The sequence below is a fragment of the Labrus bergylta genome, chromosome 19, assembly GCF_963930695.1.
Source record: "Labrus bergylta chromosome 19, fLabBer1.1, whole genome shotgun sequence".
In the NCBI taxonomy this organism is placed as follows: Eukaryota; Metazoa; Chordata; class Actinopteri; order Labriformes; family Labridae; genus Labrus; species Labrus bergylta.
The window spans coordinates 1839037-1860799 of NC_089213.1; the positions used below are offsets into that span (position 1 = coordinate 1839037).

Genomic DNA, 21763 nt, shown 5'->3' on the forward strand with positions numbered 1-21763 from the left:
TTATACACTGTATTAAAGCAAAGATATAGTACAAAAAAAGAACAAAAGGGAACACTGTACAATGAAATGAAAATATAAATATGTTTTTCTACATCTCTTATTGCACCTGAGGTTATTGCACACATATTTTTCACATCATATAATTACATTGTTTTTGTTTTTAAGGTTAATATTGCACCCTTTTATTGCACTGTGAGGTGGTCAACTGTCCATTTAGTCTGTGAGGTGTGGGCTGTTTCATTATTCACTGTATTAGATATTTGACCAGTTTGTCTCTTTTGAAAGAGATTTTTGTGTGTTGATGTTTTTATGAGTATTCTGTTGTAGTTTATCTTAACTGGCACCAGCTGTAGATGACGTGAATCCTTCTGGGTAGATTAGTAAAGTATTTATGCATAATATTGTTCATTGTTTTAGCTTTTAAAAAATAAACTCAAAAAAACTTTGAGTAACATTTAAAAAATAGCATAAAATGATACTCAGCCAGTAACCTCCCTTGATTTTCATTCCTTCACTTTGATTGACAGGTACGCCAGCCGTAAAGCAGCGCAGGTCCTCCATGGAGGCGGGACGTTCTCCAACAGTGGTAACCGCTGGTTTGATAAGACGCTGCAGGTGAGCAGGAGTAACCACACACAGGACGATCAAAAGGGATCATGAGATTTCTCTGATGCAGAGGGAGCACGAGCTTCACTGTTTGTTTGTTTGTTTGTTTGTTTGTGTAGTTTGTGGTGGGAGAGGACGGCTCGTGGGGTCTTCTGTACGAGCAAGCCACCGCTGAGGGTCCGCCCATTGCAACCCTGCTGCATCACATCCTGGACTACTGGTGAGAGGAGCAGGACATGTACAATGTTGTTCTGATGCACCTGTGATGTTTAATATAGATATACATATTTATGTTGTAAACAGAGTTTTAAGCTTTTGAGGTTCAAATTTATTTTGCACTTAATTTCTTCCGCTCTGGCTGCCATACACAACCCTGGGTCGGTGATTTTCAGAATCATATTTACCTATATTCACTTAAAACATGACAACACTGGATGGTTTAAACGGAGGTCAACTTTAATTGTGATCTTTTTTTCTCTTGGCCGTCGGAGATTTTCACAATCCAGCAGAAAAAAAAGGTTTTCATTAAAATGAGTAGCTGACGGCTCTTCAGGGCTCCATCTGATTGGCCCAATGTTTATATTTTCAGTGTGAATAAATGGATTGTGCAGATAAAACTTGTATTTATTGTATTTCAGGAAGTCTCCATTTGACATGTATTTGCTGCTCATGTGATCAGCTCTAATAGGAAAATGCAAATGTCTGCTTTTCTTTTACGTCTTTCATACTCACCAGTAATCTGTTTTGTTTTTTCTGCAGTGAGAAGCCAGACCCAAAGAGAGCCCCGCTGGTCCCTCTGCCGATGCCCAAGAAGCTCTACTTTCACATCGACCGAGAAATAAAGAGGGACATCGAGCACGCCAAGCAGAACCTCGACATGTAAGTGTCTCCCTTCTCCTTAAGAGCAGTGAGTAGTGTTCAAGTGTCAACAAAGAGTCTGTGCTGAACTCTCATAAAGATAAGAGAACGGCCTTGCTGCATCGAGTGAGCGTCGTGTTTGCTTTGCCTCACAACCCTGACGTGAAGTGATGCCACAGGAGTGTAAAGGTATAAATCTCCTCTGTGTGAATGTTACCTTCACTTCACAGAAAGACGTTATTTGTTACATGTTTTTAAAGTCGTCAAAACTTCTTCACACAGCTTTATTATTTCAGAACGTTTACATCTTTACCATCTAACATCTGAATGCAGACTTTTCCTAAACACAATGAGGAATCTCGTAGCTGATAAAACAGTCTGTTTGTGCCTTTGTGAACAACGATAACTCCTCCTCCTCCTGCCCATATTATCAGATGATGTGTGATATGGTGCCATGACATCTCGACCCCTGCTGGTGCATGATGCTTGACTTTGGAATATTTTTTGGAAAACACAAGTTTTTGATTTTCCACAGACTGATCAACGACCTGGACGTGAATGTGTTCAATTTTAAGAAGTTCGGCAAAGATCTTCCCAAGCAGCACAAGCTGAGTCCAAACTCCTTCATCCAGGTGGCCCTGCAGCTCGCCTACTACAGGTGAGTCAGTCAAAACAGAGGATATCATTTCTGATGTTTCTGATAGAGGAAGGTTAATATTCAGGGAACTCTTGGACAATCATCTCTGGGTTTTTTCTAGTTGTCGGGGAGTACACCGACCAAGTTTTATATGGCCTGGAATATAACAAGAAATGACTGAAAAGAGGGAGGGGTGGAGGGAATGAGATGAAACACATCATGCTCCTTAAAGAGAGCAACAAACACAAATCAAATGGTGATCATATCTTTAGATTTTGAGTCAGACTTCAGATGGATAACAATGTCTTGGATGTCCATCAATAATAAACGTACATTAATCCTCCTTTTATACTTCATTAATTAAAATCAGTATGTTTACAATTTCTCATACGAAACACATTTTTGCATTCCTGCAAAAAAGTAGAATAACTTTAAAAAACAATAAATAAAAAAATATATATATCCATATAATAGTAATTATTAAAGGACAAATATGTAACTCTGACACCTAGCTTTTAAAAGTGTACTGCAGTCTAAATTCTAAACATCATAGAGAGCTGTCTCCCCCTCTCCTCTCTAGAGTGGATGCTCACTCAGGTCACCATGTGGTGGACTCTGAAGCTTCAGTGTTTATCCAGCTCTGCATCGGTCTGTAAACCTTTCTGTGTTCTAACCTCTCTCTATTTTTCAAAAGCACCTCCAATATTGATCCTAGTTTGAGCACGTTTCTGCTCGTGGAGCTTATTAGAAACATGCAGAGGCTTTTTAGGTCGGGTACAATCACTTCTATCTGAACCACTTCTCTTGACCGCTTCCATCACTGCAACACCTGTTGACCTGATAACTGCTCTCATATCTGACAAACCGAGGGGCGTCCAAAACGGCCGTGTGGGGGTCGCCTTAAAAGCGCCTACCTTCTCTGGTCCAAACAAATCCAGAGCATTCAGGAGCAGAATCTAAAGTTAGAAGGAGGACATACTGGCTGCTGCATTGTTGTCAGAGAAGCCAGCACTTCAACATAGCATGTTTCCTTAATGTCTGATCAGAGAGTAAGGTCGTTGTATGATTTACATTCAGTAGATATGTTTTTTCCTGGAAGTTAAAAAGGTGATGGACTAGCAGGACTAAAGATTGAAAGTCGCTGTGACTGTGTGTTTCTTTTTTGATAGAGTTCACAATGAGGTCTGTGCAGCCTGTGGTATTGTGTCTCAGCGGATGTTTCGGGGAGGGAGGACAGAGTACGTCCGCTCGCCCACAAATCAGACGCTCAAGTTCATCCTCGCCTTCGATGATCCGTCATTATCAGTGAGAAACCGCTCGTTTGGTCTTAGTCCACTTACCAATAAAGATGATTTTGTTTTGCTTTCTAATGAATGTGTCGTCTCTGTTTTTACGTCACAGCGGGAAGCTAAAGTGCAACTGTTCAGAGAAGCTGCTGATGCATATTCAGCTCTGGCTAATCAGGTGAATAACAGGATCTTTTCTCCCTACAGCTTTTTGTCATGTGGTATTTATTCTTATTCACTTTGTTCTATTTTTCTCCCCCCCCTGCTCTGTTCAGGCACTTGAAGGCCACGGCATTGAGAGCCACCTGTTGGGACTGAAGCTGCAGGCCATCGAGGAAGGGCTGAGCATTCCCAAAATCTTCATGGACACAGCGTACGGCCTGGCGACGCACTGGAAGCTCCGAACAGGGCAGGTGTGTTTCCCTGTGTGGAGGTCTGAGTGTCTCTTTGTAGGCGATTCATTTTACAGTAGAATGAGACAAAGAAGATGTGACTGTACCTACATTCATCATAAGTTCTCTAACAAACATAAACCCAGTGTGTTTCTTCTGGTCTAATGGATTTCTTCCTTCATGTTTTTCTCTCTTGTGCTCCTTCAGGTGCCGGCTAACACGGACAGCGTGATGTGTTTCGGGCCCCTTGTTCCTGACGGTTACGCCATTTGCTACAACCCACAGGCCGACCACGTCCACTTCTCCATCACCGCCTTCAACTGCTGCGAGGAGACGAACGCAGAGACGTTAGCCGTCACCCTGAAGGATACTTTGTGTGAGCTGCAGGAGCTGCTGCAGCCGACTGTGTAGAGCTGCACGATGAACCCGCTCGTCTCCACCTGTTAAAAAAAAAACTTTTTTTTTTTTTCTCGAAACCATATTTTGTAAGAAGCCTAGACGATGATTGTTTCTGATGTGGATGTTTTTTTGGAGAACACCACACAGTGATTTATGAAAGCAGTGAAATCTGAGTCAGTGTTGAAGACTGGAAACGATGACTCCGAGGTGCTTTTGATGCTTTTTGTTTTGTACAGCTTTTGATAAAGCAGTTAATCACTTTTCTTGTCTAGATAAAGCTGAGCAATCAAGCTGCTTATAGTTATGGTACATTTGACGCACAAAGAGTTATGTAATACTGATATCTCCGGGTGGATAGTATAAGCCAAGCTGACACTCCGTCATTAATCCAAATAAACCAAAAACAGCCTTTTTTGACCGGACTGCACTCCTCCTACAGGTCATCAGACGACTTGCAGCCTCTTCGGAGAATAAATATATATTTTTTGTTCTGCATTGCCGTCAGTGTTGATAAATATTTGATCATGCATGTTAACAAGTTTGTTTGAAATGGACCAAAAGCCTGAAAGCTGGCTGTATATAAGGTGGCAGTGCTTGTTTGTATTTCCTGCATTATGAGACGAATGTAAGAAACCTTTTGGCCTCACACTGAGGCGTGCTGTTCTGCTCCGACCTGCAGAACGTGTTAATAAAGCCTGTTTAAACACGAGTCCACGCTTTATAGTGTTTGTGTGTGTGTGAGAGAGAAAGAGAGAGTATTCAGGAATCAAGAAAGGTGAAATACAGACAGCTTAGGGCTGTTAGTTTTGTAATAATCGCCTCTGCAGAAATCAGCTGGATATTTCAGATACACATTTTAGATTTTGGCTCTCATTACGTGTTTAACTTATATTTTTGGAGTTTTACAAGAATAAAAAGTGAAGTAGACTTTTTTTTTTTTTTTTTTTTTTGTGCATCCTGTTTCCTATTGGAGAAGGTGAGCCCGGAAATGACGTCAGCAGCGGTCGAATCACATTTAATTTAAAACCGGAACAAACAAAAGAAACTAAAGCAAACCGGAGCAGCTGCTCGGTGTTGTTGTTGTTGGAGTGAGATCAGGCAGCTCTCACACTCGGGGAACATTGTGTGCAAAACGGGATTCTCATCACTGACGAGCTTTCTGTCCGCCGGGAGGAAGAGATGGAGTTGAGGATGATCTCACGACATTAGCGACAACACGCCAGGACTTTATGTTCTTTGATTTTATTCAAGTTTATTTTATTTTTTTAATTAAGCTTCAGCTTTGAGCTTTTATTCAGTGTTTTTTTTTTTTAAATATATATTTTTGGAGTTATAATGAAGGGCTCGCTTTCAGCTGTGAGGAGGAGGGGGGGCGGCAGCGGGGCGGCCGGGCTCTTGTACCCGCTGCTCGGTGCGTGTCTCTGGGCTGCAGTGGTCGGGTACAAGCCGGTGATCATCGTGCACGGTTTGTTCGACAGCTCGGGGGATTTTAAAAACCTACAGCGCTTCATAAACGAGGTGAGTGAGTTAAAATGAGCAAAGAGTGTCTGAGTGGTTTGTTTACGTTGAGAGCTGGGTGTATATATCATGTTTTATGTTATATAGGTTACTTTACATACCACAGGCCTGCAGCTTGTATAAGCACATGTTATCAGAGGAAACATGGACCTGTGTGTGTGTGTGTGTGTGTGTGTGTGTGTGTGCTCTGCAACATTAGTCAGCAAAACTCACCAAATACAAAGTCATAATAATAATGCTTGAGCCAAACTAATGTTTTTTAATATTATTCCTGTAGCAACACCACAAACTACAATAGGTCCAATCATTTAAATGCATTATTACACTTTTATAAAAGTCAATATCACCTGTAGCTCGCACTGATAAATTATGGATAGATTGTTTATAAACTACACGTGCACTTGTGGAGTTCCTCATTTCAACTTTTTATTAGAAAGCCAAATACTGAAACCAGACAACAGATACTTAAATAGAAAGCGGAACCACCGACCTCCCTCTCTCTGCTTCATTTGTTCTGCTGCTTTGAAGCGAACAGCTTAAAGAATCATCTATATTTTACACACATGCTGATCAATAAGGAGCTAAACATACTTTCAGGACCTTTCATAACACCGGAGGTTTGCCCCGGATGCTGAGGTTGGCCTGCTGTTTTTCATTTCAGGACATCCCCCCTCCCTCCCTTCACCCTGTTTACAAAGTCATCTTCTTCATTTACAGTCTCACCCTGGAACAAACGTGACCGTCATCGACTTGTTCGACAGGAGCGCCAGCCTGCAGCCCATGTGGAAACAAGTTGAGGGCTTCAAGGCAGCTATTTACCCAATAATGCAAAACGCCGCAGACGGGGTCCACTTTATCTGCTACTCACAAGGTCTGTGAGACATCAGTGTGGTATTTGTTCAACATGATAAAACAGTCTCAGGCTGTGTCTTTAGTGACAGTGCTAATCTTTCAATAATTGACCTCAGAGTGACACAGCACTCTGTCAGCCTCTCAATTTAAAGATGGGACTTCACATGACTCAGTTTGTTGTTTTATTGGCTGAATTTACCTTTTTTTTTTTTAATGACCGGCTTTATGGAAAACCCCAACCAGCAGCAGCTTGTTCTTTAGACTGCTCAGTACACAGCATGACGTTTTCTTTACCACACACACTTGTGATGTTGGACACCACAAAGCATCAATACTTCTCAAATGAATGACTTGTTTTAACATGTTTATGAAGGTCATGCTTTACTGAAGACTTGTGTGAAAACCCTTTGCACTGAGTAAAGTCTAGCTTCCGTTTTGATAAATTATTAACCATCAAAGCTGGTTTTTAGGGTAAATGGTAACATTTCCTCTGGTCCTCTGATGTGACAGAATATTGATTTTCTTTAGATTAGTAAATGTCATTTAGACTAAACAAATAGCTGTTAAAGACATCACCTTCAGAATGATTAGATTCCCACAGACGCTTTTCAGCACTCAGTTCAGACCTTTATTGTCCCTGGAAGGGAAATTTGATTTACAGCAGTGGACAAAAAAACACAAACTTTGAGGCTCTTTTTACCTGAACACTCAGGTTTTATGAAGAAAAGAAAAGCAAATTAAATGGTATTTAAATTGTTGTTTGTTACTGGATGTCAACATCTTCAGCTGTAATGTGTAAAGCAACAGTTTGTTGTATCTTCCTGTTAAAGTTTCAAGTTTGCGAGATTCCAAACAGCAACATTCACACAGAAAATGATTCCCTCCGTGTGTGTTAGTATCATTGCTACAAGTTTAACAGAGAAAGTTTTAACATGTGGTGGTACTGGGAACTTAAGAAGGTCAAAAGACTGAGATCATGTTTGTTGATGTTTCCACAGGTGGGCTGGTTTGCAGAGGAATCCTCTCCACGCTGTCGGACCACAACGTCCAGTCGTTCATCTCTCTGTCCTCGCCTCAGGCCGGACAGTATGGAGGTGGGTTCAACTTCATACTGAGCACATGATCATGTTTAAAGCCCCTGTAATCTCACATTTTTATACACAGTGAAATGTGACGAAAGCACCAAAAGAAAGTCGCAGATCTGTTGTTAGATTTTGTGTCTCGTCACATTAAATGCGAGTGTACATTTTATTGTGCAATAGGACAACAAAACACTGACACGATGTGTTACTGCGTCATCTTGGTGTCGTTAGAATCCACTGAGGACTCAAACTAACTCTTTGGTTGATATCTGTATAACAGTTCACAGGGGTCAAAGTGGGATGTAATCGGAGCTGAAACGGTAAGTTAGGTAATCTGTTAGCTAATGAGTAGCCAATCATTTTTTAAATCAATCAATTTTTCCAGTCATTAACTCAACAAAAATGAACCCAGAGTGGCTGTTTGTAGCTTCTTAAAGCAATCAATCAATTTTTATTTGTATAGCGTCAACTCATAATAAGTGTTATCTCGAGACACTTTACAAAAAGAGCAGGTAAAAGACCTTACTCTTTGTTATATTACAAAGACCCGGCCTATCCATCATGAGCACTTTAGCAAAGCAGCAAAAGTTACAGTGGTAAGAAAAAACTGTCTTATTAAAAGACAGAAATCTTCAGCTGGATCCCCGGCTCATGATGAAACAGCCTTCACAGGCCTAGACTGCACCGGGCTTGGAAAGGGATAGGGGGAGAGATGGGATAAGATGCAGGAAGAGGGATAGGGAGCAAGTGGGGGGCGAGGTGGGGGGTGTTGTTCATGTGAAGATTAAATGTGAAGATTTCACTCTCATCTTCGTCATTAATAATAACTAATTGAGACTTCTAGGTGTCGGTGTGCAGGTTTGGAAAAGGAAGCAAACTGAAGATGTCCATCAGGGACAAATTGGAGAAATTACATTTTTGTAAATATTTTATTGACTGAACATTTTATTGATTTATCATGTAAATAAAATGTAGTGGAAATAATCATTACTCACCGGCCTGGATTTAAGAATGCAACTCATTATAGTACTTCAACATTATTAGTCGGTATTACACTAATATTGATGATCAACTCTTTCAAGTGTAGATCGTTTCTTCTTCTTCTCCTTTAGTGTGCCGATCACACAGTGCAACTATGAAACTAACATTAAAGTTACTGTTAAAATCTTCTTCACAGTTTGTCTCATAATGAAGTGAACACAAGCTGCTCGGCAGAGGAGCGTTTAGCACTTAAACACAGATATGTCCGTCAGTAGTGGGAGGAAATTAAGAGCTATAAGAGCGTACATTTTGGACGTTAAACGACTTTAAATCTATTGTAGGTTTGCTCCTAAACTGCTGGATGTGTATGAAGCAACTTTTTCTAACAAGTTCAACATATAAACTAAAAGGACGATCGAATGTAAATTTAGTTTTTTTTTAGAATTTTGTCTCTGCTGCCTCAAACTGACCTTAAATGATTTACTGCAGGATGTCCATGTGGAGGATTAATAAGGTTTCCTCGCTCCAGCTCTCACATGCTCGCTCTTTGTTTTCTCTCAGACACGGACTACTTGAGGTACCTCTTCCCCCAGTTTGTGAAGTCCAACCTCTTCCACCTCTGCTACACCGCGATGGGCCAGAGGATTTCCATCTGCAACTACTGGAATGGTGAGACTCCCAGAATAACTTTCTCACACAGCTGGCACGTAGAAGGTGTTAAAGTCTGCAGCCCGTCGAAGGCAAACAACATTATTTAAAGACAGATACACATGGGTTCACTTTGAGGCAGGAGTGGTGTTTAAGGAGATTTATTAGACGTGTTTGATGAACTGTTTATTTCTCCTCCTCTCTCTGCAGACCCCCACCACAGAGACATGTACGTGAACAGCAGTGATTATTTAGCTCTGCTCAACAGTGAGAGACCCAACCCAAACTCAACAGGTCAGCACATTCCTCCGTGTTATTAACTTCAGGAATCCTTATATATATAAATATCAATCAGTAATAGAGTGTTGTTGTTGTTGTTCCTGGCTAACTAAATAAAATGTGTTTATGTTGCTTTAGGCGTAAAATAAAATGTGGTCATTGTTGCTTAGAATTAGGATGCACCATGTTTTTATTTGCTTACCTCCAGAAAGCTTTCCCTCTGCACTGTCACTTTTAACTCTTTTTATATTTATTTCAATTAATTTCATATGAATTATTTTTATTTGAACATATTTTCAGATTTGATAATTTCAGTGATTTTTAAATGTTCTTTTTGAATGTTTCTTTTCTTTCCTCTGTCATGAAGCTTTTGATGTCTTGTGTGAAGCACTTTGAATTACCTTGATGTTGAAATGTGCGACATAAATAAGCTTGCCTTGCCCTCATGGGAATCTTTGGGTGAGAAAACCAGATTTAAAAAAAGTATTTAAATAAGCTGAAATAAAAGAAAGAGGGAGGGTCACTTTAAATAGTTATTTACAAGCTTTTACATTAAACAAAGTACTTTAAGCTACAGGTTCAAACTAAGGAAGTAAAGCCAAAATGAATGGCATGTTAAGGGGGGAAGCAAGTAGGCCATCTTCAGGCACACTCACCTAAGGAGACGAGGGTTTAGACGGTTAGGTTAAAATGCCTTAAATAAATCAGTCAGGAAACGTCTCTTAAAAAAACAAACCAAAACAAACGCCAACCTTTCTTCAGAGTGTGACAAGAAAGTGTAAAAAAAAAAAAAAGATGTGACTTTGTGCTGGATTGCAAAAGCTTGTACAGGTGTAGTGAACAAAGCCACATCTGTTCTGCTCATGCTACTTATAAAAGTGACAAACTATCCTGACATTTAAGTTAACGACATTGTCTGAATGCTCATCATTATAGTGAATAGTTTCAACTGATAACGTATCTACACTCCTGCACTTTAACATTTATATCTTTGATTGCACAGCTCTGGAGAACCGCCTATATTGTTATTACACATTTACCACTGTCATCACTGTTTCTGCAAACTTACATCTCTTACCTCCAGCAAGTATTTTTACATTCAGTTGACAAACCTGAATAAATGCTGTATTTAATTTTTCATTTTTTTAAACCAGTAAGAATGTTAAGTTAAATCTTTAATGTATAAATCTCTTCTTAGTCTTATTATTATTATTTTTTAAGTGCTTATTTGCTATGTATCTATTCTTATAATGTTTTATTTGCTGCTGTAACACCACAATTTCCCAGTTTGGGATCAATAAAGTCATTCTATTCTATTCAGTTCTATTCAGTATTGTTTGTGTCTCATTACAGAGTGGAAGAAAAACTTCCTCAAAATAAAGAAGCTGGTGTTGATCGGAGGACCGGATGATGGAGTCATCACTCCGTGGCAGTCGAGGTGAGTTCATCTTCTGTCTTTTTGATCCGAATTATGATTTCATTTGATAATATTTCATGAAGACAACATGATGACACAGCAGTTATAGCCATGATTTTGGCAGAAGAAAATCTGCCACAGGATCTATTTCCATACAGTGAGGTTGATAACTTAAGTGCATTGAAATGTTTCTACCATCATCCCACTGGAGACACACAGCTGCATGAAACGGAGTCCAGTTCTAAAGTAGCTCTAAAAGGCAGAGAGAATTCATTTCATGCATGTTAGTGGTGCACTTCTGAACTCTTGATGGAAGAGGAAGACTCGATTGCTGTTTCCTTGAGACAGTCGAGGGTCTGAAGTTTAGAGCTGCAACAGTTTGTCATGTTTGATGCTTTTTAAAAATGTTTTTTCTAGCAGATTTCTGGCAGATTTTTTTTTTTAGTCTGTGGGCGATCAGATGACTTTCTTGTGATGCTCTCACATTCAACTCTCTTTTTTTCCTCTTGTGATTTTTAGTCAGTTTGGATTTTATGACGACAACGAGACTGTTGTTGAGATGCAGCATCAAGACGTGAGTGAAGATCGCACAACACACACACACACACACACACACACTATATGATACTATACTCTCTATGATTGTTAGACATGCTCTGATATCATTTTGAGCTCTTTCCTCTGCTTGAGTTATTTGTGACATTAGAAAGGTATGATTGACTTTTTCAGAGGTGAGAGAATAATTTGTTTTGGGACACGCACAGAACTTCCTAACGCTCATATTGTAAACCAGGAACTTTATCACCTGTCTCAATTTGAAAAGTAAAATGTCTCACAGAGACTTAGTGGGCCTGTACCTGTGAATCATTCGTATTTAGATGAAATTAAAAATCCAGATATTTTTGTTGATTTATTAAACAAAAGAGTGAGAAACTAATTATAAACAACAAGATGATGGTAATTACGATGATGAGGAGGAGGATACCGATGACGATCAACAGAAAATATTTAAACCCCACTCCAATGCCCGGGTAAAAATAAGGATAGAGCACGCCCACTGCAAATTACAAGTAATCACATCAAACCCATATTTTTTTTTTATTTGTAAATTTTATTTCATTCAAACAAACAATAAATTTAAGAAAAACAAACAAACATAAAATCTCAAATTTGAATGAAAAGGAGCAGAAAGAAGACTAATCTTATAATATCGGCCCCTCTTTCACAAAACATTAATTAAAACAAAACAAAACACTTAATTCAAACACAATTAAAATTAAAATAAATTGGCTGCAGGCAAACACAGCCGCTGGCAGCCCCATCGTAGATCCTCCTTACCAATTCATTTTACACCGTACAAAGCACATCACATATAAGGAAATTTGACAAATAATCAACAGAGGTACCAACAGTCAGGATGAACTCATCTCACATCTCAAGTTTTTCTAATCATCCAAACAGATTTAATTATCTGAAATAAAGATTATTCTGAAAAGTGTCGCCTTATAATCATCATATAAAGAAGAAGCCGCGTCGAAACGTTCGTCCTTTGTACCTTAATAATTGAATTAGTGCGCTCCGGTATTTTCTTTTGTTTCTGCCTGTGTGAAGGAGTCTGTTGAGTTATCTGTGAGGTCATGTAACATCTACACCACAGGAACAGTACATTTATAATAAAGATTGAAACATCCTCATGCTTCACTGTAGTGCCTTGAGATAACCAGGCAGAACATGAACAGAGGTAAAATCATCCTAAATTAAACTTCAGTGTTTTTGTGTCTTGTTTCAGATTTATCTAAAGGATGCTTTCGGTCTGAAGACGTTGGGGGCTCGAGGGGATCTGATCGTCTGTACCGTCGCCGGAGTCGAACACGTGTTCTGGCACTCGAATGAGACCGTGTTCCACACCTGCATGGAGAAGTGGCTGGAGTAAAACTCTTTAACAACCACACGCAGATACACACACACACACACACACACAGATACACATCGTGGAGTTTTACAAGCTCACACATTTCACAACTCACAAAACTTTTGGGGGTATACTCGTTCAAAGCTTTGGATTACCCTCGGTTATCAAACAGTGTTGCCGCTGATGGTTTCTACTTTTATATTCTGTTGAAAGGTTTGTGTTTCTGCAGATAGATTACATTTAAACGCTCATCGTGGGAAAGACGAGGGGAGATTTGAATGTTTAGGCTTTTAAACTTTGTTAAGAGTTTGATGAGAAGATCGACACCACTCTCCTCGTGTCTGTAAGCTGTATGTGAAGTAACAGCTAGCACACAGTTAGCTTAGCATAAAGACTGAAGGAATTAGCAGGTCTGTCTTTTACAAAGATTTTACTAAATACACCAAACCAGCACCTTTAAAGCTCAGAAATAAACTTTTCTTTTTGCTTTTCTTTTTAAAAAATGTTAAGCAGTAAAGTCACAGAAAAGTGGTTAAAGGAGAATAGTGTGCAGGACTAAGTCTTGGCCAGAGTTCTTCCCTGAATTATTGTACAGATTAAACAAATAGGATATACTTTATCTACTGAGCTTTAGGTTTTTCTCAGAGGCAGCACAGTTTGTAACACAAAATATATTCATTTTGTGTTTTCTACTGTTTCTGATGGACAAATCCAGCACATCACTGTGTGTGCTGCTGAAGTTATTTCACAGGAAATAAACTCAAAGCACAAACTTTCAGGGGCAACACATGAAAAGGCTTCCATTAATAAAGGTTAAAATGATTATTTTAGCCTTTCAGGAAACAAAGGGAAAGATAGAAAGAATAGAAAAAGAGATTTAGCCAAAGTGGAGAGGCTGAAACTAGACTCTGGACTGTTTGGGATAGCTGAGGAGAGACAGGAAATGTTGGGAAGAGAGAGTAGGGGCTGACATGCAGCAAAGGGCCAAGGTCGGGTCCGAACCCACAGCTGTTGCGACGAGGACTATAGCCTCTGCACATGGGGCACGCAGCATAACCACCAGGCTATCAGCGCTCCTAGACTCCAGACTTTGAATCCCAAATTTAAATTTCATTCTTTCATCTCCATTTTTGTAACATAGACATGGCTGAAGAGTCTTTGGTAGTGACTGCTATCAAAATGTATAATTTAGTGGCATGCCCCTTTAATGTGTATGAAAATGTTAGTTTATTAGGTTAGAAATACTTAACTTGCATAATAACAGTCAATATCTATGTGTGTGTCTGTGTGTGTTTGGACACACATACCTCAAAACATCACACACAAACCCAGTGCCTGAGCGACGTTCTGTCATCCTCTCTACATGAACAGACTCACTGCCCTGCTCAGCTGATGATGCAGTAATTTATATCTTCTTAATGCTTCTGTTTTAAAGCGGGGAATCGTGTTCTCATTGTGTGTAGTGTAAATATGATCATGTTTAATATCATTGTCATGCAGTGCTTTGAAGCTTTTGTAGATTAAGCCTTAAATTTTCCCTACATGCCTCAGTGTTTCATGTTCCATACCGAAGTGCTAAAACACGCTGCCTTTAGTGACGGTGCTAAAAGAAATGTTGGAGATGAGTGTGGAGAGAACAGAGAGTGGAGAGAACAGAGAGTGGAGAGAACAGAGAGTGGAGAGAACAGAGGGTGGCAGTGCTATATTAGTGTTTACTTGTCCACCTGACTAGTGTACATGGCAGTCTTTACCTCCCATCGCATTTAGAGATCTCAGGCGTCATAGCAACCTTCTTGTTTGTCCGTCTTTTTCAGTAAAGGGAAAATTTTCTTTCTTTTTTTTATTTGATGTTTGCAATTTATTGGATATTTATGGATGCCTGTTGTACTTTGATGTTTCTTCAAATATTAAGTATTTACTTTTATATTGTGTGGTTAAACAAGAAGTGAATTACTATTGTAGAGGAGACAAGTACAGAATGCACATTATTTACCCAGATGAAAAGAAGTGAAAGGGGAAGATGGGATTATTTTAACTGTTGTACAAATATCAGTATTATTTGAATGTTGTTGCATCCTTTGTTTGCTATTCGCTCGCTGAAATCGATTTGCGGTTTACTAAGGGAAGTCCTCTCTGTTTTTTGTTTTCTTGCTTCAAAAAACAGTAAATGTGGACCTTGACCATTTTTAACCAAACAGAAACTTCTATTTTGTCAATCTTCTTCAATTTCTACAGTACTTGGACTACAAATGAAACTGTGTCAAATTAAACCAACTCCTCAATAAAAGACGGGTTTAAAAATCTCTATTTGTATCACAATTATTTGGTTTTCAATGTGTATTCATGTTCAGCCAGCTTGGAAAACACTTGAGAATAAACAGCCATACACACATAATCGAGCATTACTAAACATCCTGACTCACTCATGAGCATTAATTCAGAAACAGTAAATTACATTTTTTTAGATGACTTTTTGTGATTCTCCGTTTACAATAACTTATACATTTAAAGTGTTGCATTGTTTATTTGCATTTTAGTGAAGTATACTGTCAAAACATTTTCAGTTATATTTAAATAAGTAAACTAAAATGTGTTTGTTGAAAACTTGGAAAAAGTCAGATTGCTGTCAAATTTTCGTTAGGATATTTGATTACAGAGAAGAAAAAAACTGCATTTACATTTCTGGATCTACAAATTTCGCATGAATATGTGGTACATCTGTTTTATAGTCACTGAATTGAATTGCCCTTCAGGGACAAATAACGTTTTTTTAAATTGAATTGAACATTTTCTAAATCACTGCTCTAAAATGTGGGTTGTGGGTTAAATGTAGCCGAACGAATTTCCCCTCGTGGGATCAATAAAGTACAAATTATTATTATTATCATTATTATTATTATTATTATTATTATTATTATTATTATTATCATTATCATTATCATTATCATTATTATTATTATTATTATTATTATTATTAATAATAATAATAATAATAATAATAATAATAATAATAATAATTTACAGCCAAGCGAATATCTATTTTAATTAATAAATGCTCCTTCTATATGTTCATGTATGAATCATCTCATCGTCAGAATTCTTCTATGATTTTTTAAAAACATTAATACACTTACAAATGTTTTTGTTTTTTTTTAAATAAAAAAGGTTGACTATTTTTCCGCCAAACACTTAAAGAACTACAATTCCATGAATGCCTTGAGCACCGGAAGTAGCCAGCCAGTTCACCGGATATCTGCACGCGGCGCCCCGCAAAGGCCCTTTTCCGTCTCAGAGAAGTGTGGTACAGGACGGCAGACACAAGTGAGTGAAAAATTAACATTTTTCCTGACTAAAAAGGTCCTAAAAACATTGTTTTCCGATACTTAGAAATCGCAATGACTCCCGCTGCCCGGGATGCATCAACAAAAGTCACAGTTTTACCGAAATGTCGTGTTTTTTAGATGAAGTGTTTCCCTTACGGCACAGCAGCGCTGATCGTTAGCACGCGGCTAGCCTGTTAGCACATGTGGAGGCGGCATGTTGATGAACCACGGCTGTACAACCCGCAGATACAAATCCATTTCAGAACAGGTTTTATGTAGCTAATTATACGTTTTATGCTTTAAAAAATCCGAATCGCTGTTTATTAATTGCGTCATGTTATTTATAAAACCAGTAAATTGACGCAGCTGAAGCTTCAGCTGTGTTAACATGAAGCAGGCTTCACCTCGGGCCTGCGCAGACAGTCTGTGTGTTTGTTTCTCTTCATTATGATCATATTTAACTTAAAGGTGATCTGTGTAAAGGTGAATACCAGGGTGCAGGTGTTATGGTCCGTGTGTAAATGTGACTAATATATTATAACCCAGCTGTGTATTTATCAGATGGGTGATGATGTATATGATTATATGAGAGATGTTTTATCTTACCTGATATATTTTATTTTGAAATGTAACCCGAGGCTAGAGTCACGCCTGGACACTGACCCGTTGTCCTGGTGTGCTAGAGTGCTCGCAGAGGAAACACGTCTTTGCTTATTCATTGGCTGAAATCTGCTGTGACCCAGTCAATCACCAACTCAGACACACTGACTCTTATAATACTAATGTTTAATACTTAATGTTTATTAAACCAGAGATCTGTTAACTGTTAAATGAATATTAAACTTGTTCAGTTTGATTTATTTATGTAGTCAAAGTTAAGTCAGCAGAACACATGGAAATATATTTTCTGCTTCCACTCACGATTTGTCAAACCTTTCAGAAAGTCCCTTTTCTAATAGTAAAATTCAAGTTTCTTGGGGTGGCAGTGGCTCAGTCTGTAGGGACTTGGGTTGGCAGTGGCTCAGTCTGTAGGGACTTGGGTTGGGAACTGGAGGGTCGCTGAAGTTGGTCTGGTAGCTGGAGCGGTGCCAGATCACCTCCTGAGCACTGCTGAGGTGCCCTTGAGCAAGGCACCAAACCCCCTCCCCACCACCAGCTCAGGAGCGCCCGCTGTGGGCCGCTCCGTCACTCTGACATCTCTCCATTAGTGCAGGTCCATAGGATCCTGTTTCTGCATGTGTGTGTATTTCATTCTGTGTGTGTGTTCATGATTAGAGTGTAAAAACAGAAGTTCCCCTTGAGGGATCAATAAAGTAAATCTTAATCTTAAATGTAAAAGTGTAGATAGACACAAGGCGCTCTTATCGTGTCACTCAAACTTTTCTTCTTCTCTCGTCAGTGACTGAGTGGGAGACTGCCCCAGCAGTAGCTGAGACACCGGAGATCAAGCTCTTCGGAAAGTGGAGCACCGACGATGTCCAGATCAACGACATCTCCCTGCAGGTAAGCAGCGAGGGCTGAAAGTGCTTTTGCAAACTGATCGGATGTTTGATTCGAGTTTGTAAGCGAGGCTAGAGTCACGCCTGGACACTGACCCGTTGTCCTGGTGTGCTAGAGTGCTCGCAGAGGAAACACGTCTTTGCTTATTCATTGGCTGTAGTCTGCTGTGACCCAGTCAATCACCAACTCAGACACACTCTGAAAACATGCTGCACCTCAAGACCTGCAGGTTTCAAATGTTCTGTAACCACGCTCTGTATGTTTCAGGATTATATTGCTGTGAAAGAGAAGTACGCCAAGTACCTGCCACACTCTGGAGGCCGTTATGCCGCCAAGCGTTTCCGTAAGGCCCAGTGCCCCATCGTGGAGCGCCTCACCAACTCCATGATGATGCACGGTCGCAACAACGGCAAGAAGCTGATGACCGTGCGTATTGTGAAGCACGCCTTCGAGATCATCCACCTGCTGACCGGAGAGGTAACTTTCTGTTTCAGAGTGTGTGTTGTAGGATTAAGACTTCAGATCAAGACTGGTATATGATGGGCAGCATTATGGTTCAGAAGTTGTGACACTGGAATAGTATTCTTAAAACTGATTCAAAGATTATCTAGAATGTTTCATAGACAATCTTTAGTTACTGGAAATCTATTACCAGTTTCTCTTGGATCTTTCTTTAACATAACAGGCTAAATTGCTAGTTTTTCCAATCTAACACCAAGACCCAAAATATGATGGAGTCTGACCAGTTTTAGTTTCACAGCATGTTTCAAACACTCAGTATGTGACCCTCATTTTGACCAATTTCAGCAGTCATTCATTTTCATTATGGATGCATGTTGTGCATAGATTCTAAATATTATTTTTAAATTGTGTCCCCAGAACCCCCTCCAGGTCTTGGTGAACGCCATCATCAACAGTGGACCCCGTGAGGACTCCACCCGTATCGGTCGTGCCGGTACCGTCAGGAGGCAGGCTGTGGATGTGTCCCCCCTCCGCAGGGTCAACCAGGTAACCACGCTGAGGCCTACTTTCTCCATCTGTGTCTAACCTAAAGGCTAACATTACTGCTTTAATGAGTCTAAAAAATCCTCGATACTAAACAAAAACTATGTATGTTCTGTTTTCACATATCTAAAACATTAAGTGAAGGGGACTTGCTTAACTTAATTAATTAAAGTGCATAAAAAATAATGGTTTACAATTCAGGTATAGCTGTCATTGTTAGTTAAAAAAAAGCAAAAGGGATTTGATCACCTTATTCCTTTTCTTCATAAAGATGCTTTATCTTCTTCAGCTGAAATATTTGCTTTTGAAATGTAACCCGAGGCTAGAGTCACGCCTGGACACTGACCCGTTGTCCTGGTGTGCTAGAGTGCTCGCAGAGGAAAAAACGTCTTTGCTTATTCATTGGCTGAAATCTGCTGTGACCCAGTCAATCACCAACTCAGACACACTGACTCTTATAATACTAATGTTTAATACTTAATGTTTATTAAACCAGAGATCTGTCAGCTCGACTCACCTCCTCTGTCCTGCTCTCTCGTCTTTCAGGCCATCTGGCTGCTGTGCACAGGAGCAAGAGAAGCTGCTTTCAGAAACATCAAGACCATTGCTGAGTGTCTGGCTGATGAGCTGATCAACGCAGCCAAGGTACGTTTATCCACGTCGAGCACGACAAATCCAAAGTGTCATCTCATTGCACCGTCCTGATAACAACTCTGGTCCTTTGTGGTGTGTTCACCTGTTGTTTTTTCTCTCCTCATTTCAGGGTTCTTCTAACTCTTACGCCATCAAGAAGAAAGACGAGTTGGAGAGAGTTGCCAAGTCCAACCGTTAAACATCTTTGCTTTCTAACAAAACAAATAAATTTGAAGAAATTTCTCTTGCTGTCTCGAGTGTTTTTTTTCTTATTTCCTTAACGGGTAACTAAACCCTAAAGGTATACTCGGAGATTGCGACCAATCACATCCCAAGTCTATGCAACACACACTCTAAACGGTAAGTTTAAGGTTATTTAGCCAGACGTGCCGATAACTCTGAAATGACCACAGTGGTCTAGAGCTGTAGTCTGAACCATGAGCACAGGCAGCTGGTGCAGAGGACATGGAGGGTGCAGGAGAGGATTGGTAACATGGCTGAATGATGTGGCATTTTACCTTCTTTAGCCACTGTTTCTGTTTCTGTTCTATTTGCGTGCTCTGGTGGTCACCGCTCTAAGATGTTTCCTCTTACAGTCTGCTGCACAGAGGTGGTAAAGGTAACTGCAAACCAGGAGCTTCTAACAAATCAACAACCGTTTGACTCTCACTACTGCAAAGAATATATAGATTCCATTATTATATCATGTATTGATTACAGGAGGAAAACAATGCACACATGTACTTGTGTGGTTTTAAAACATTGGTTCATGCATAACGCAGACTCAAAATGATGCAGCTTTATATTTCATGCAGTTGATTCATAGATCTGAGCAGATTGGGGGGATTCACCCTCATTTTGAACCAGTTGCCCTTAACCCCTACATGCATACAGCTGTATGCGGAGAGATGCAAAAACCAGACCTCAACACGTCAAAAAACCTTTTTATTCATAACGTGGTATACAACATGTTAAGGCACCTGCTAATTTAACATTCACATTTGTCTGGTTTTGCATCAAATGAAATTCCCATTTTGGACAAAGCGCTGCAAAAGGATTTACATTTTTATTGTAAAGTCACTTTTCACAGTTACATAAGGACACATGGCATACCGTAACTTTTAGCAGTGGTGCTGAGGGAAACCTGCACCAGCACGTTGTGGTGTCCATCCCGCCTTGAGCGGTCACCTGCATCAGGTGAGACTTCCCTGAAACGGGTGAGTCTGGGACAGGTAAAACAAGAAATAGTGTAGGATCTCTACCCTCCATGAGATCCTCCATCGTTAAGTACTTATCAAAGTACATTATCAAAGTACATTATCACCTGGTGAGTGAGCACACATGTAACCACAAGTCTCACATCACCACCAGCTATGATGATGATGATGTCATCCTGGTGTTTGATTGGTTGATTGATCCTGGTGCCTGTTCCCTTGCCGGTTGGTGCTGGGGAAACGTAGCTTGGCCTGATGTTTGTGGCACTTCTTTGAGACCCCTTTTGAGATGAGATGAGATGAGATTCAACTTTATTGTCATTACACATCTACAAGTATAGAGTAACGAAATGAGGTTTGGCATCTCACCAGAAGTGCAAATAAGCAGAAAGTGCAAGAGTCTGTGCTATGTACAGTAATTGAGTGCAAGAGTCTGTGCTATGTACAGTAATTGCAAAATTTACAGATGTAGACAAAGAAAGTGAATTATTAGGTATATCTGGATGGCTGGATTAATGGGATGCAATAAATATAAATAAATGCTATAAATAAGTAATGCTACAAAATAAGTGTATTCTTAGGATTATAATATACAGATTAAGATGCAGTGAGCATTCTATACAAGTTTACAGATAATTTAAAGAATATGAACATACTATAATACAATAATACAGGTGGATGAGAGATGTGTGTGTGTGACCAGGAGGAGTGGTGGGGGGATGATGGGTGTGAGGTGATATGTAGGGGAAAGGGGGGTCAGCACTTGAACTTGAAGTTATCCATGAACTAAAAGAGTGATCAACGTTGACTATCCCATCCTGCTGGAACAGACCCTGTTGTTACCACTTTGAGTCGTCTCTCACCTGTGATACCTCGACAGACAATCAGCCCGGAAACAGAACTGCTGCACTCAGCCCAGGTTCCCTGCGGGTGAACAAAATAAGAGACTGAAACTAAACAACAGAAGAAACATGTTGTAGTATTGTGACCTTCATCCTTCACCTTGTACACTTCATGGTGCTGTTTCCTTCGAGCGGATCACTCGAGACATCAGGTGACGCCTCACATCTCGTTCTCTTGACTTTCTTGGAGGTCGCCCTTGGAACCTCGGGCGCGGTGTTGCACGACACACTGATGTTACGAGTTTTTAGCCTGAGTAGCTGCGCACAGAGAGAGTGCTCTGCAGTTAACTTTATTTTTCAAAAGTCCAAATGTGTCTGA

The 21763-nt window shown here is 39.8% G+C and overlaps 3 protein-coding genes and 3 non-coding genes across 6 annotated transcripts in view; all 6 read left to right on the forward strand.

Annotated features, from left to right (window-relative positions):
- cratb (carnitine O-acetyltransferase b) overlaps positions 1–4887 on the forward strand; it is a 12358-nt gene extending 7471 nt beyond the window's left edge. Inside the window, 8 exon segments of the mRNA XM_065947991.1 lie at positions 528–615; positions 726–826; positions 1366–1485; positions 2000–2122; positions 3271–3406; positions 3503–3565; positions 3663–3800; positions 3987–4887. Of these exon segments, the coding sequence (XP_065804063.1) occupies positions 528–615; positions 726–826; positions 1366–1485; positions 2000–2122; positions 3271–3406; positions 3503–3565; positions 3663–3800; positions 3987–4190 (973 nt within the window). The 3' untranslated portion in view covers positions 4191–4887.
- Positions 4888–5190: 303 nt separating this feature from the next.
- ppt2b (palmitoyl-protein thioesterase 2b) lies at positions 5191–15172 on the forward strand. The gene is made up of 8 exons (XM_020657075.3): positions 5191–5696; positions 6414–6567; positions 7547–7642; positions 9173–9280; positions 9470–9553; positions 10892–10976; positions 11475–11529; positions 12745–15172. Exons 1-8 carry the CDS (start codon positions 5514–5516, stop codon positions 12886–12888), a joined length of 909 nt encoding a protein of 302 aa, XP_020512731.2. The 5' UTR covers positions 5191–5513; the 3' UTR covers positions 12889–15172.
- A 905-nt stretch (positions 15173–16077) lies between these two features.
- rps5 (ribosomal protein S5) lies at positions 16078–19571 on the forward strand. Its single transcript, XM_020657071.3, has 6 exons — positions 16078–16188; positions 17590–17693; positions 17958–18167; positions 18570–18698; positions 19242–19340; positions 19459–19571. Coding segments are annotated over exons 1-6 (612 nt in total). The 5' UTR covers positions 16078–16187; the 3' UTR covers positions 19528–19571.
- LOC114919005 (small nucleolar RNA SNORA3/SNORA45 family) lies at positions 16823–16957 on the forward strand. The gene has a single exon (XR_003807498.2). It is a non-coding gene; the product is annotated as a small nucleolar RNA SNORA3/SNORA45 family (small nucleolar RNA).
- LOC114919003 (small nucleolar RNA SNORA3/SNORA45 family) lies at positions 17755–17889 on the forward strand. The gene has a single exon (XR_003807496.2). It is a non-coding gene; the product is annotated as a small nucleolar RNA SNORA3/SNORA45 family (small nucleolar RNA).
- Positions 19011–19146, forward strand: LOC114921699 (small nucleolar RNA SNORA3/SNORA45 family). Its single transcript, XR_003807497.1, has one exon. It is a non-coding gene; the product is annotated as a small nucleolar RNA SNORA3/SNORA45 family (small nucleolar RNA).
- Positions 19572–21763: the final 2192 nt, after the last annotated feature.

Bases quoted from the DNA above. Each gene is read 5' to 3' on its own strand.
- ppt2b (XM_020657075.3), top strand. From the start codon at position 5,514: ATGAAGGGCTCGCTTTCAGCTGTGAGGAGGAGGGGGGGCGGCAGCGGG. The intron at 5,697-6,413 runs GTGAGTGAGTTA...CTTCATTTACAG, and splicing joins TACAGCGCTTCATAAACGAG to TCTCACCCTGGAACAAACGT. The intron at 9,554-10,891 runs GTCAGCACATTC...GTCTCATTACAG, and splicing joins ACCCAACCCAAACTCAACAG to AGTGGAAGAAAAACTTCCTC.
- rps5 (XM_020657071.3), top strand. The intron at 17,694-17,957 runs GTAAGCAGCGAG...TGTATGTTTCAG, and splicing joins TCAACGACATCTCCCTGCAG to GATTATATTGCTGTGAAAGA. The intron at 18,699-19,241 runs GTAACCACGCTG...CTCGTCTTTCAG, and splicing joins CCCTCCGCAGGGTCAACCAG to GCCATCTGGCTGCTGTGCAC.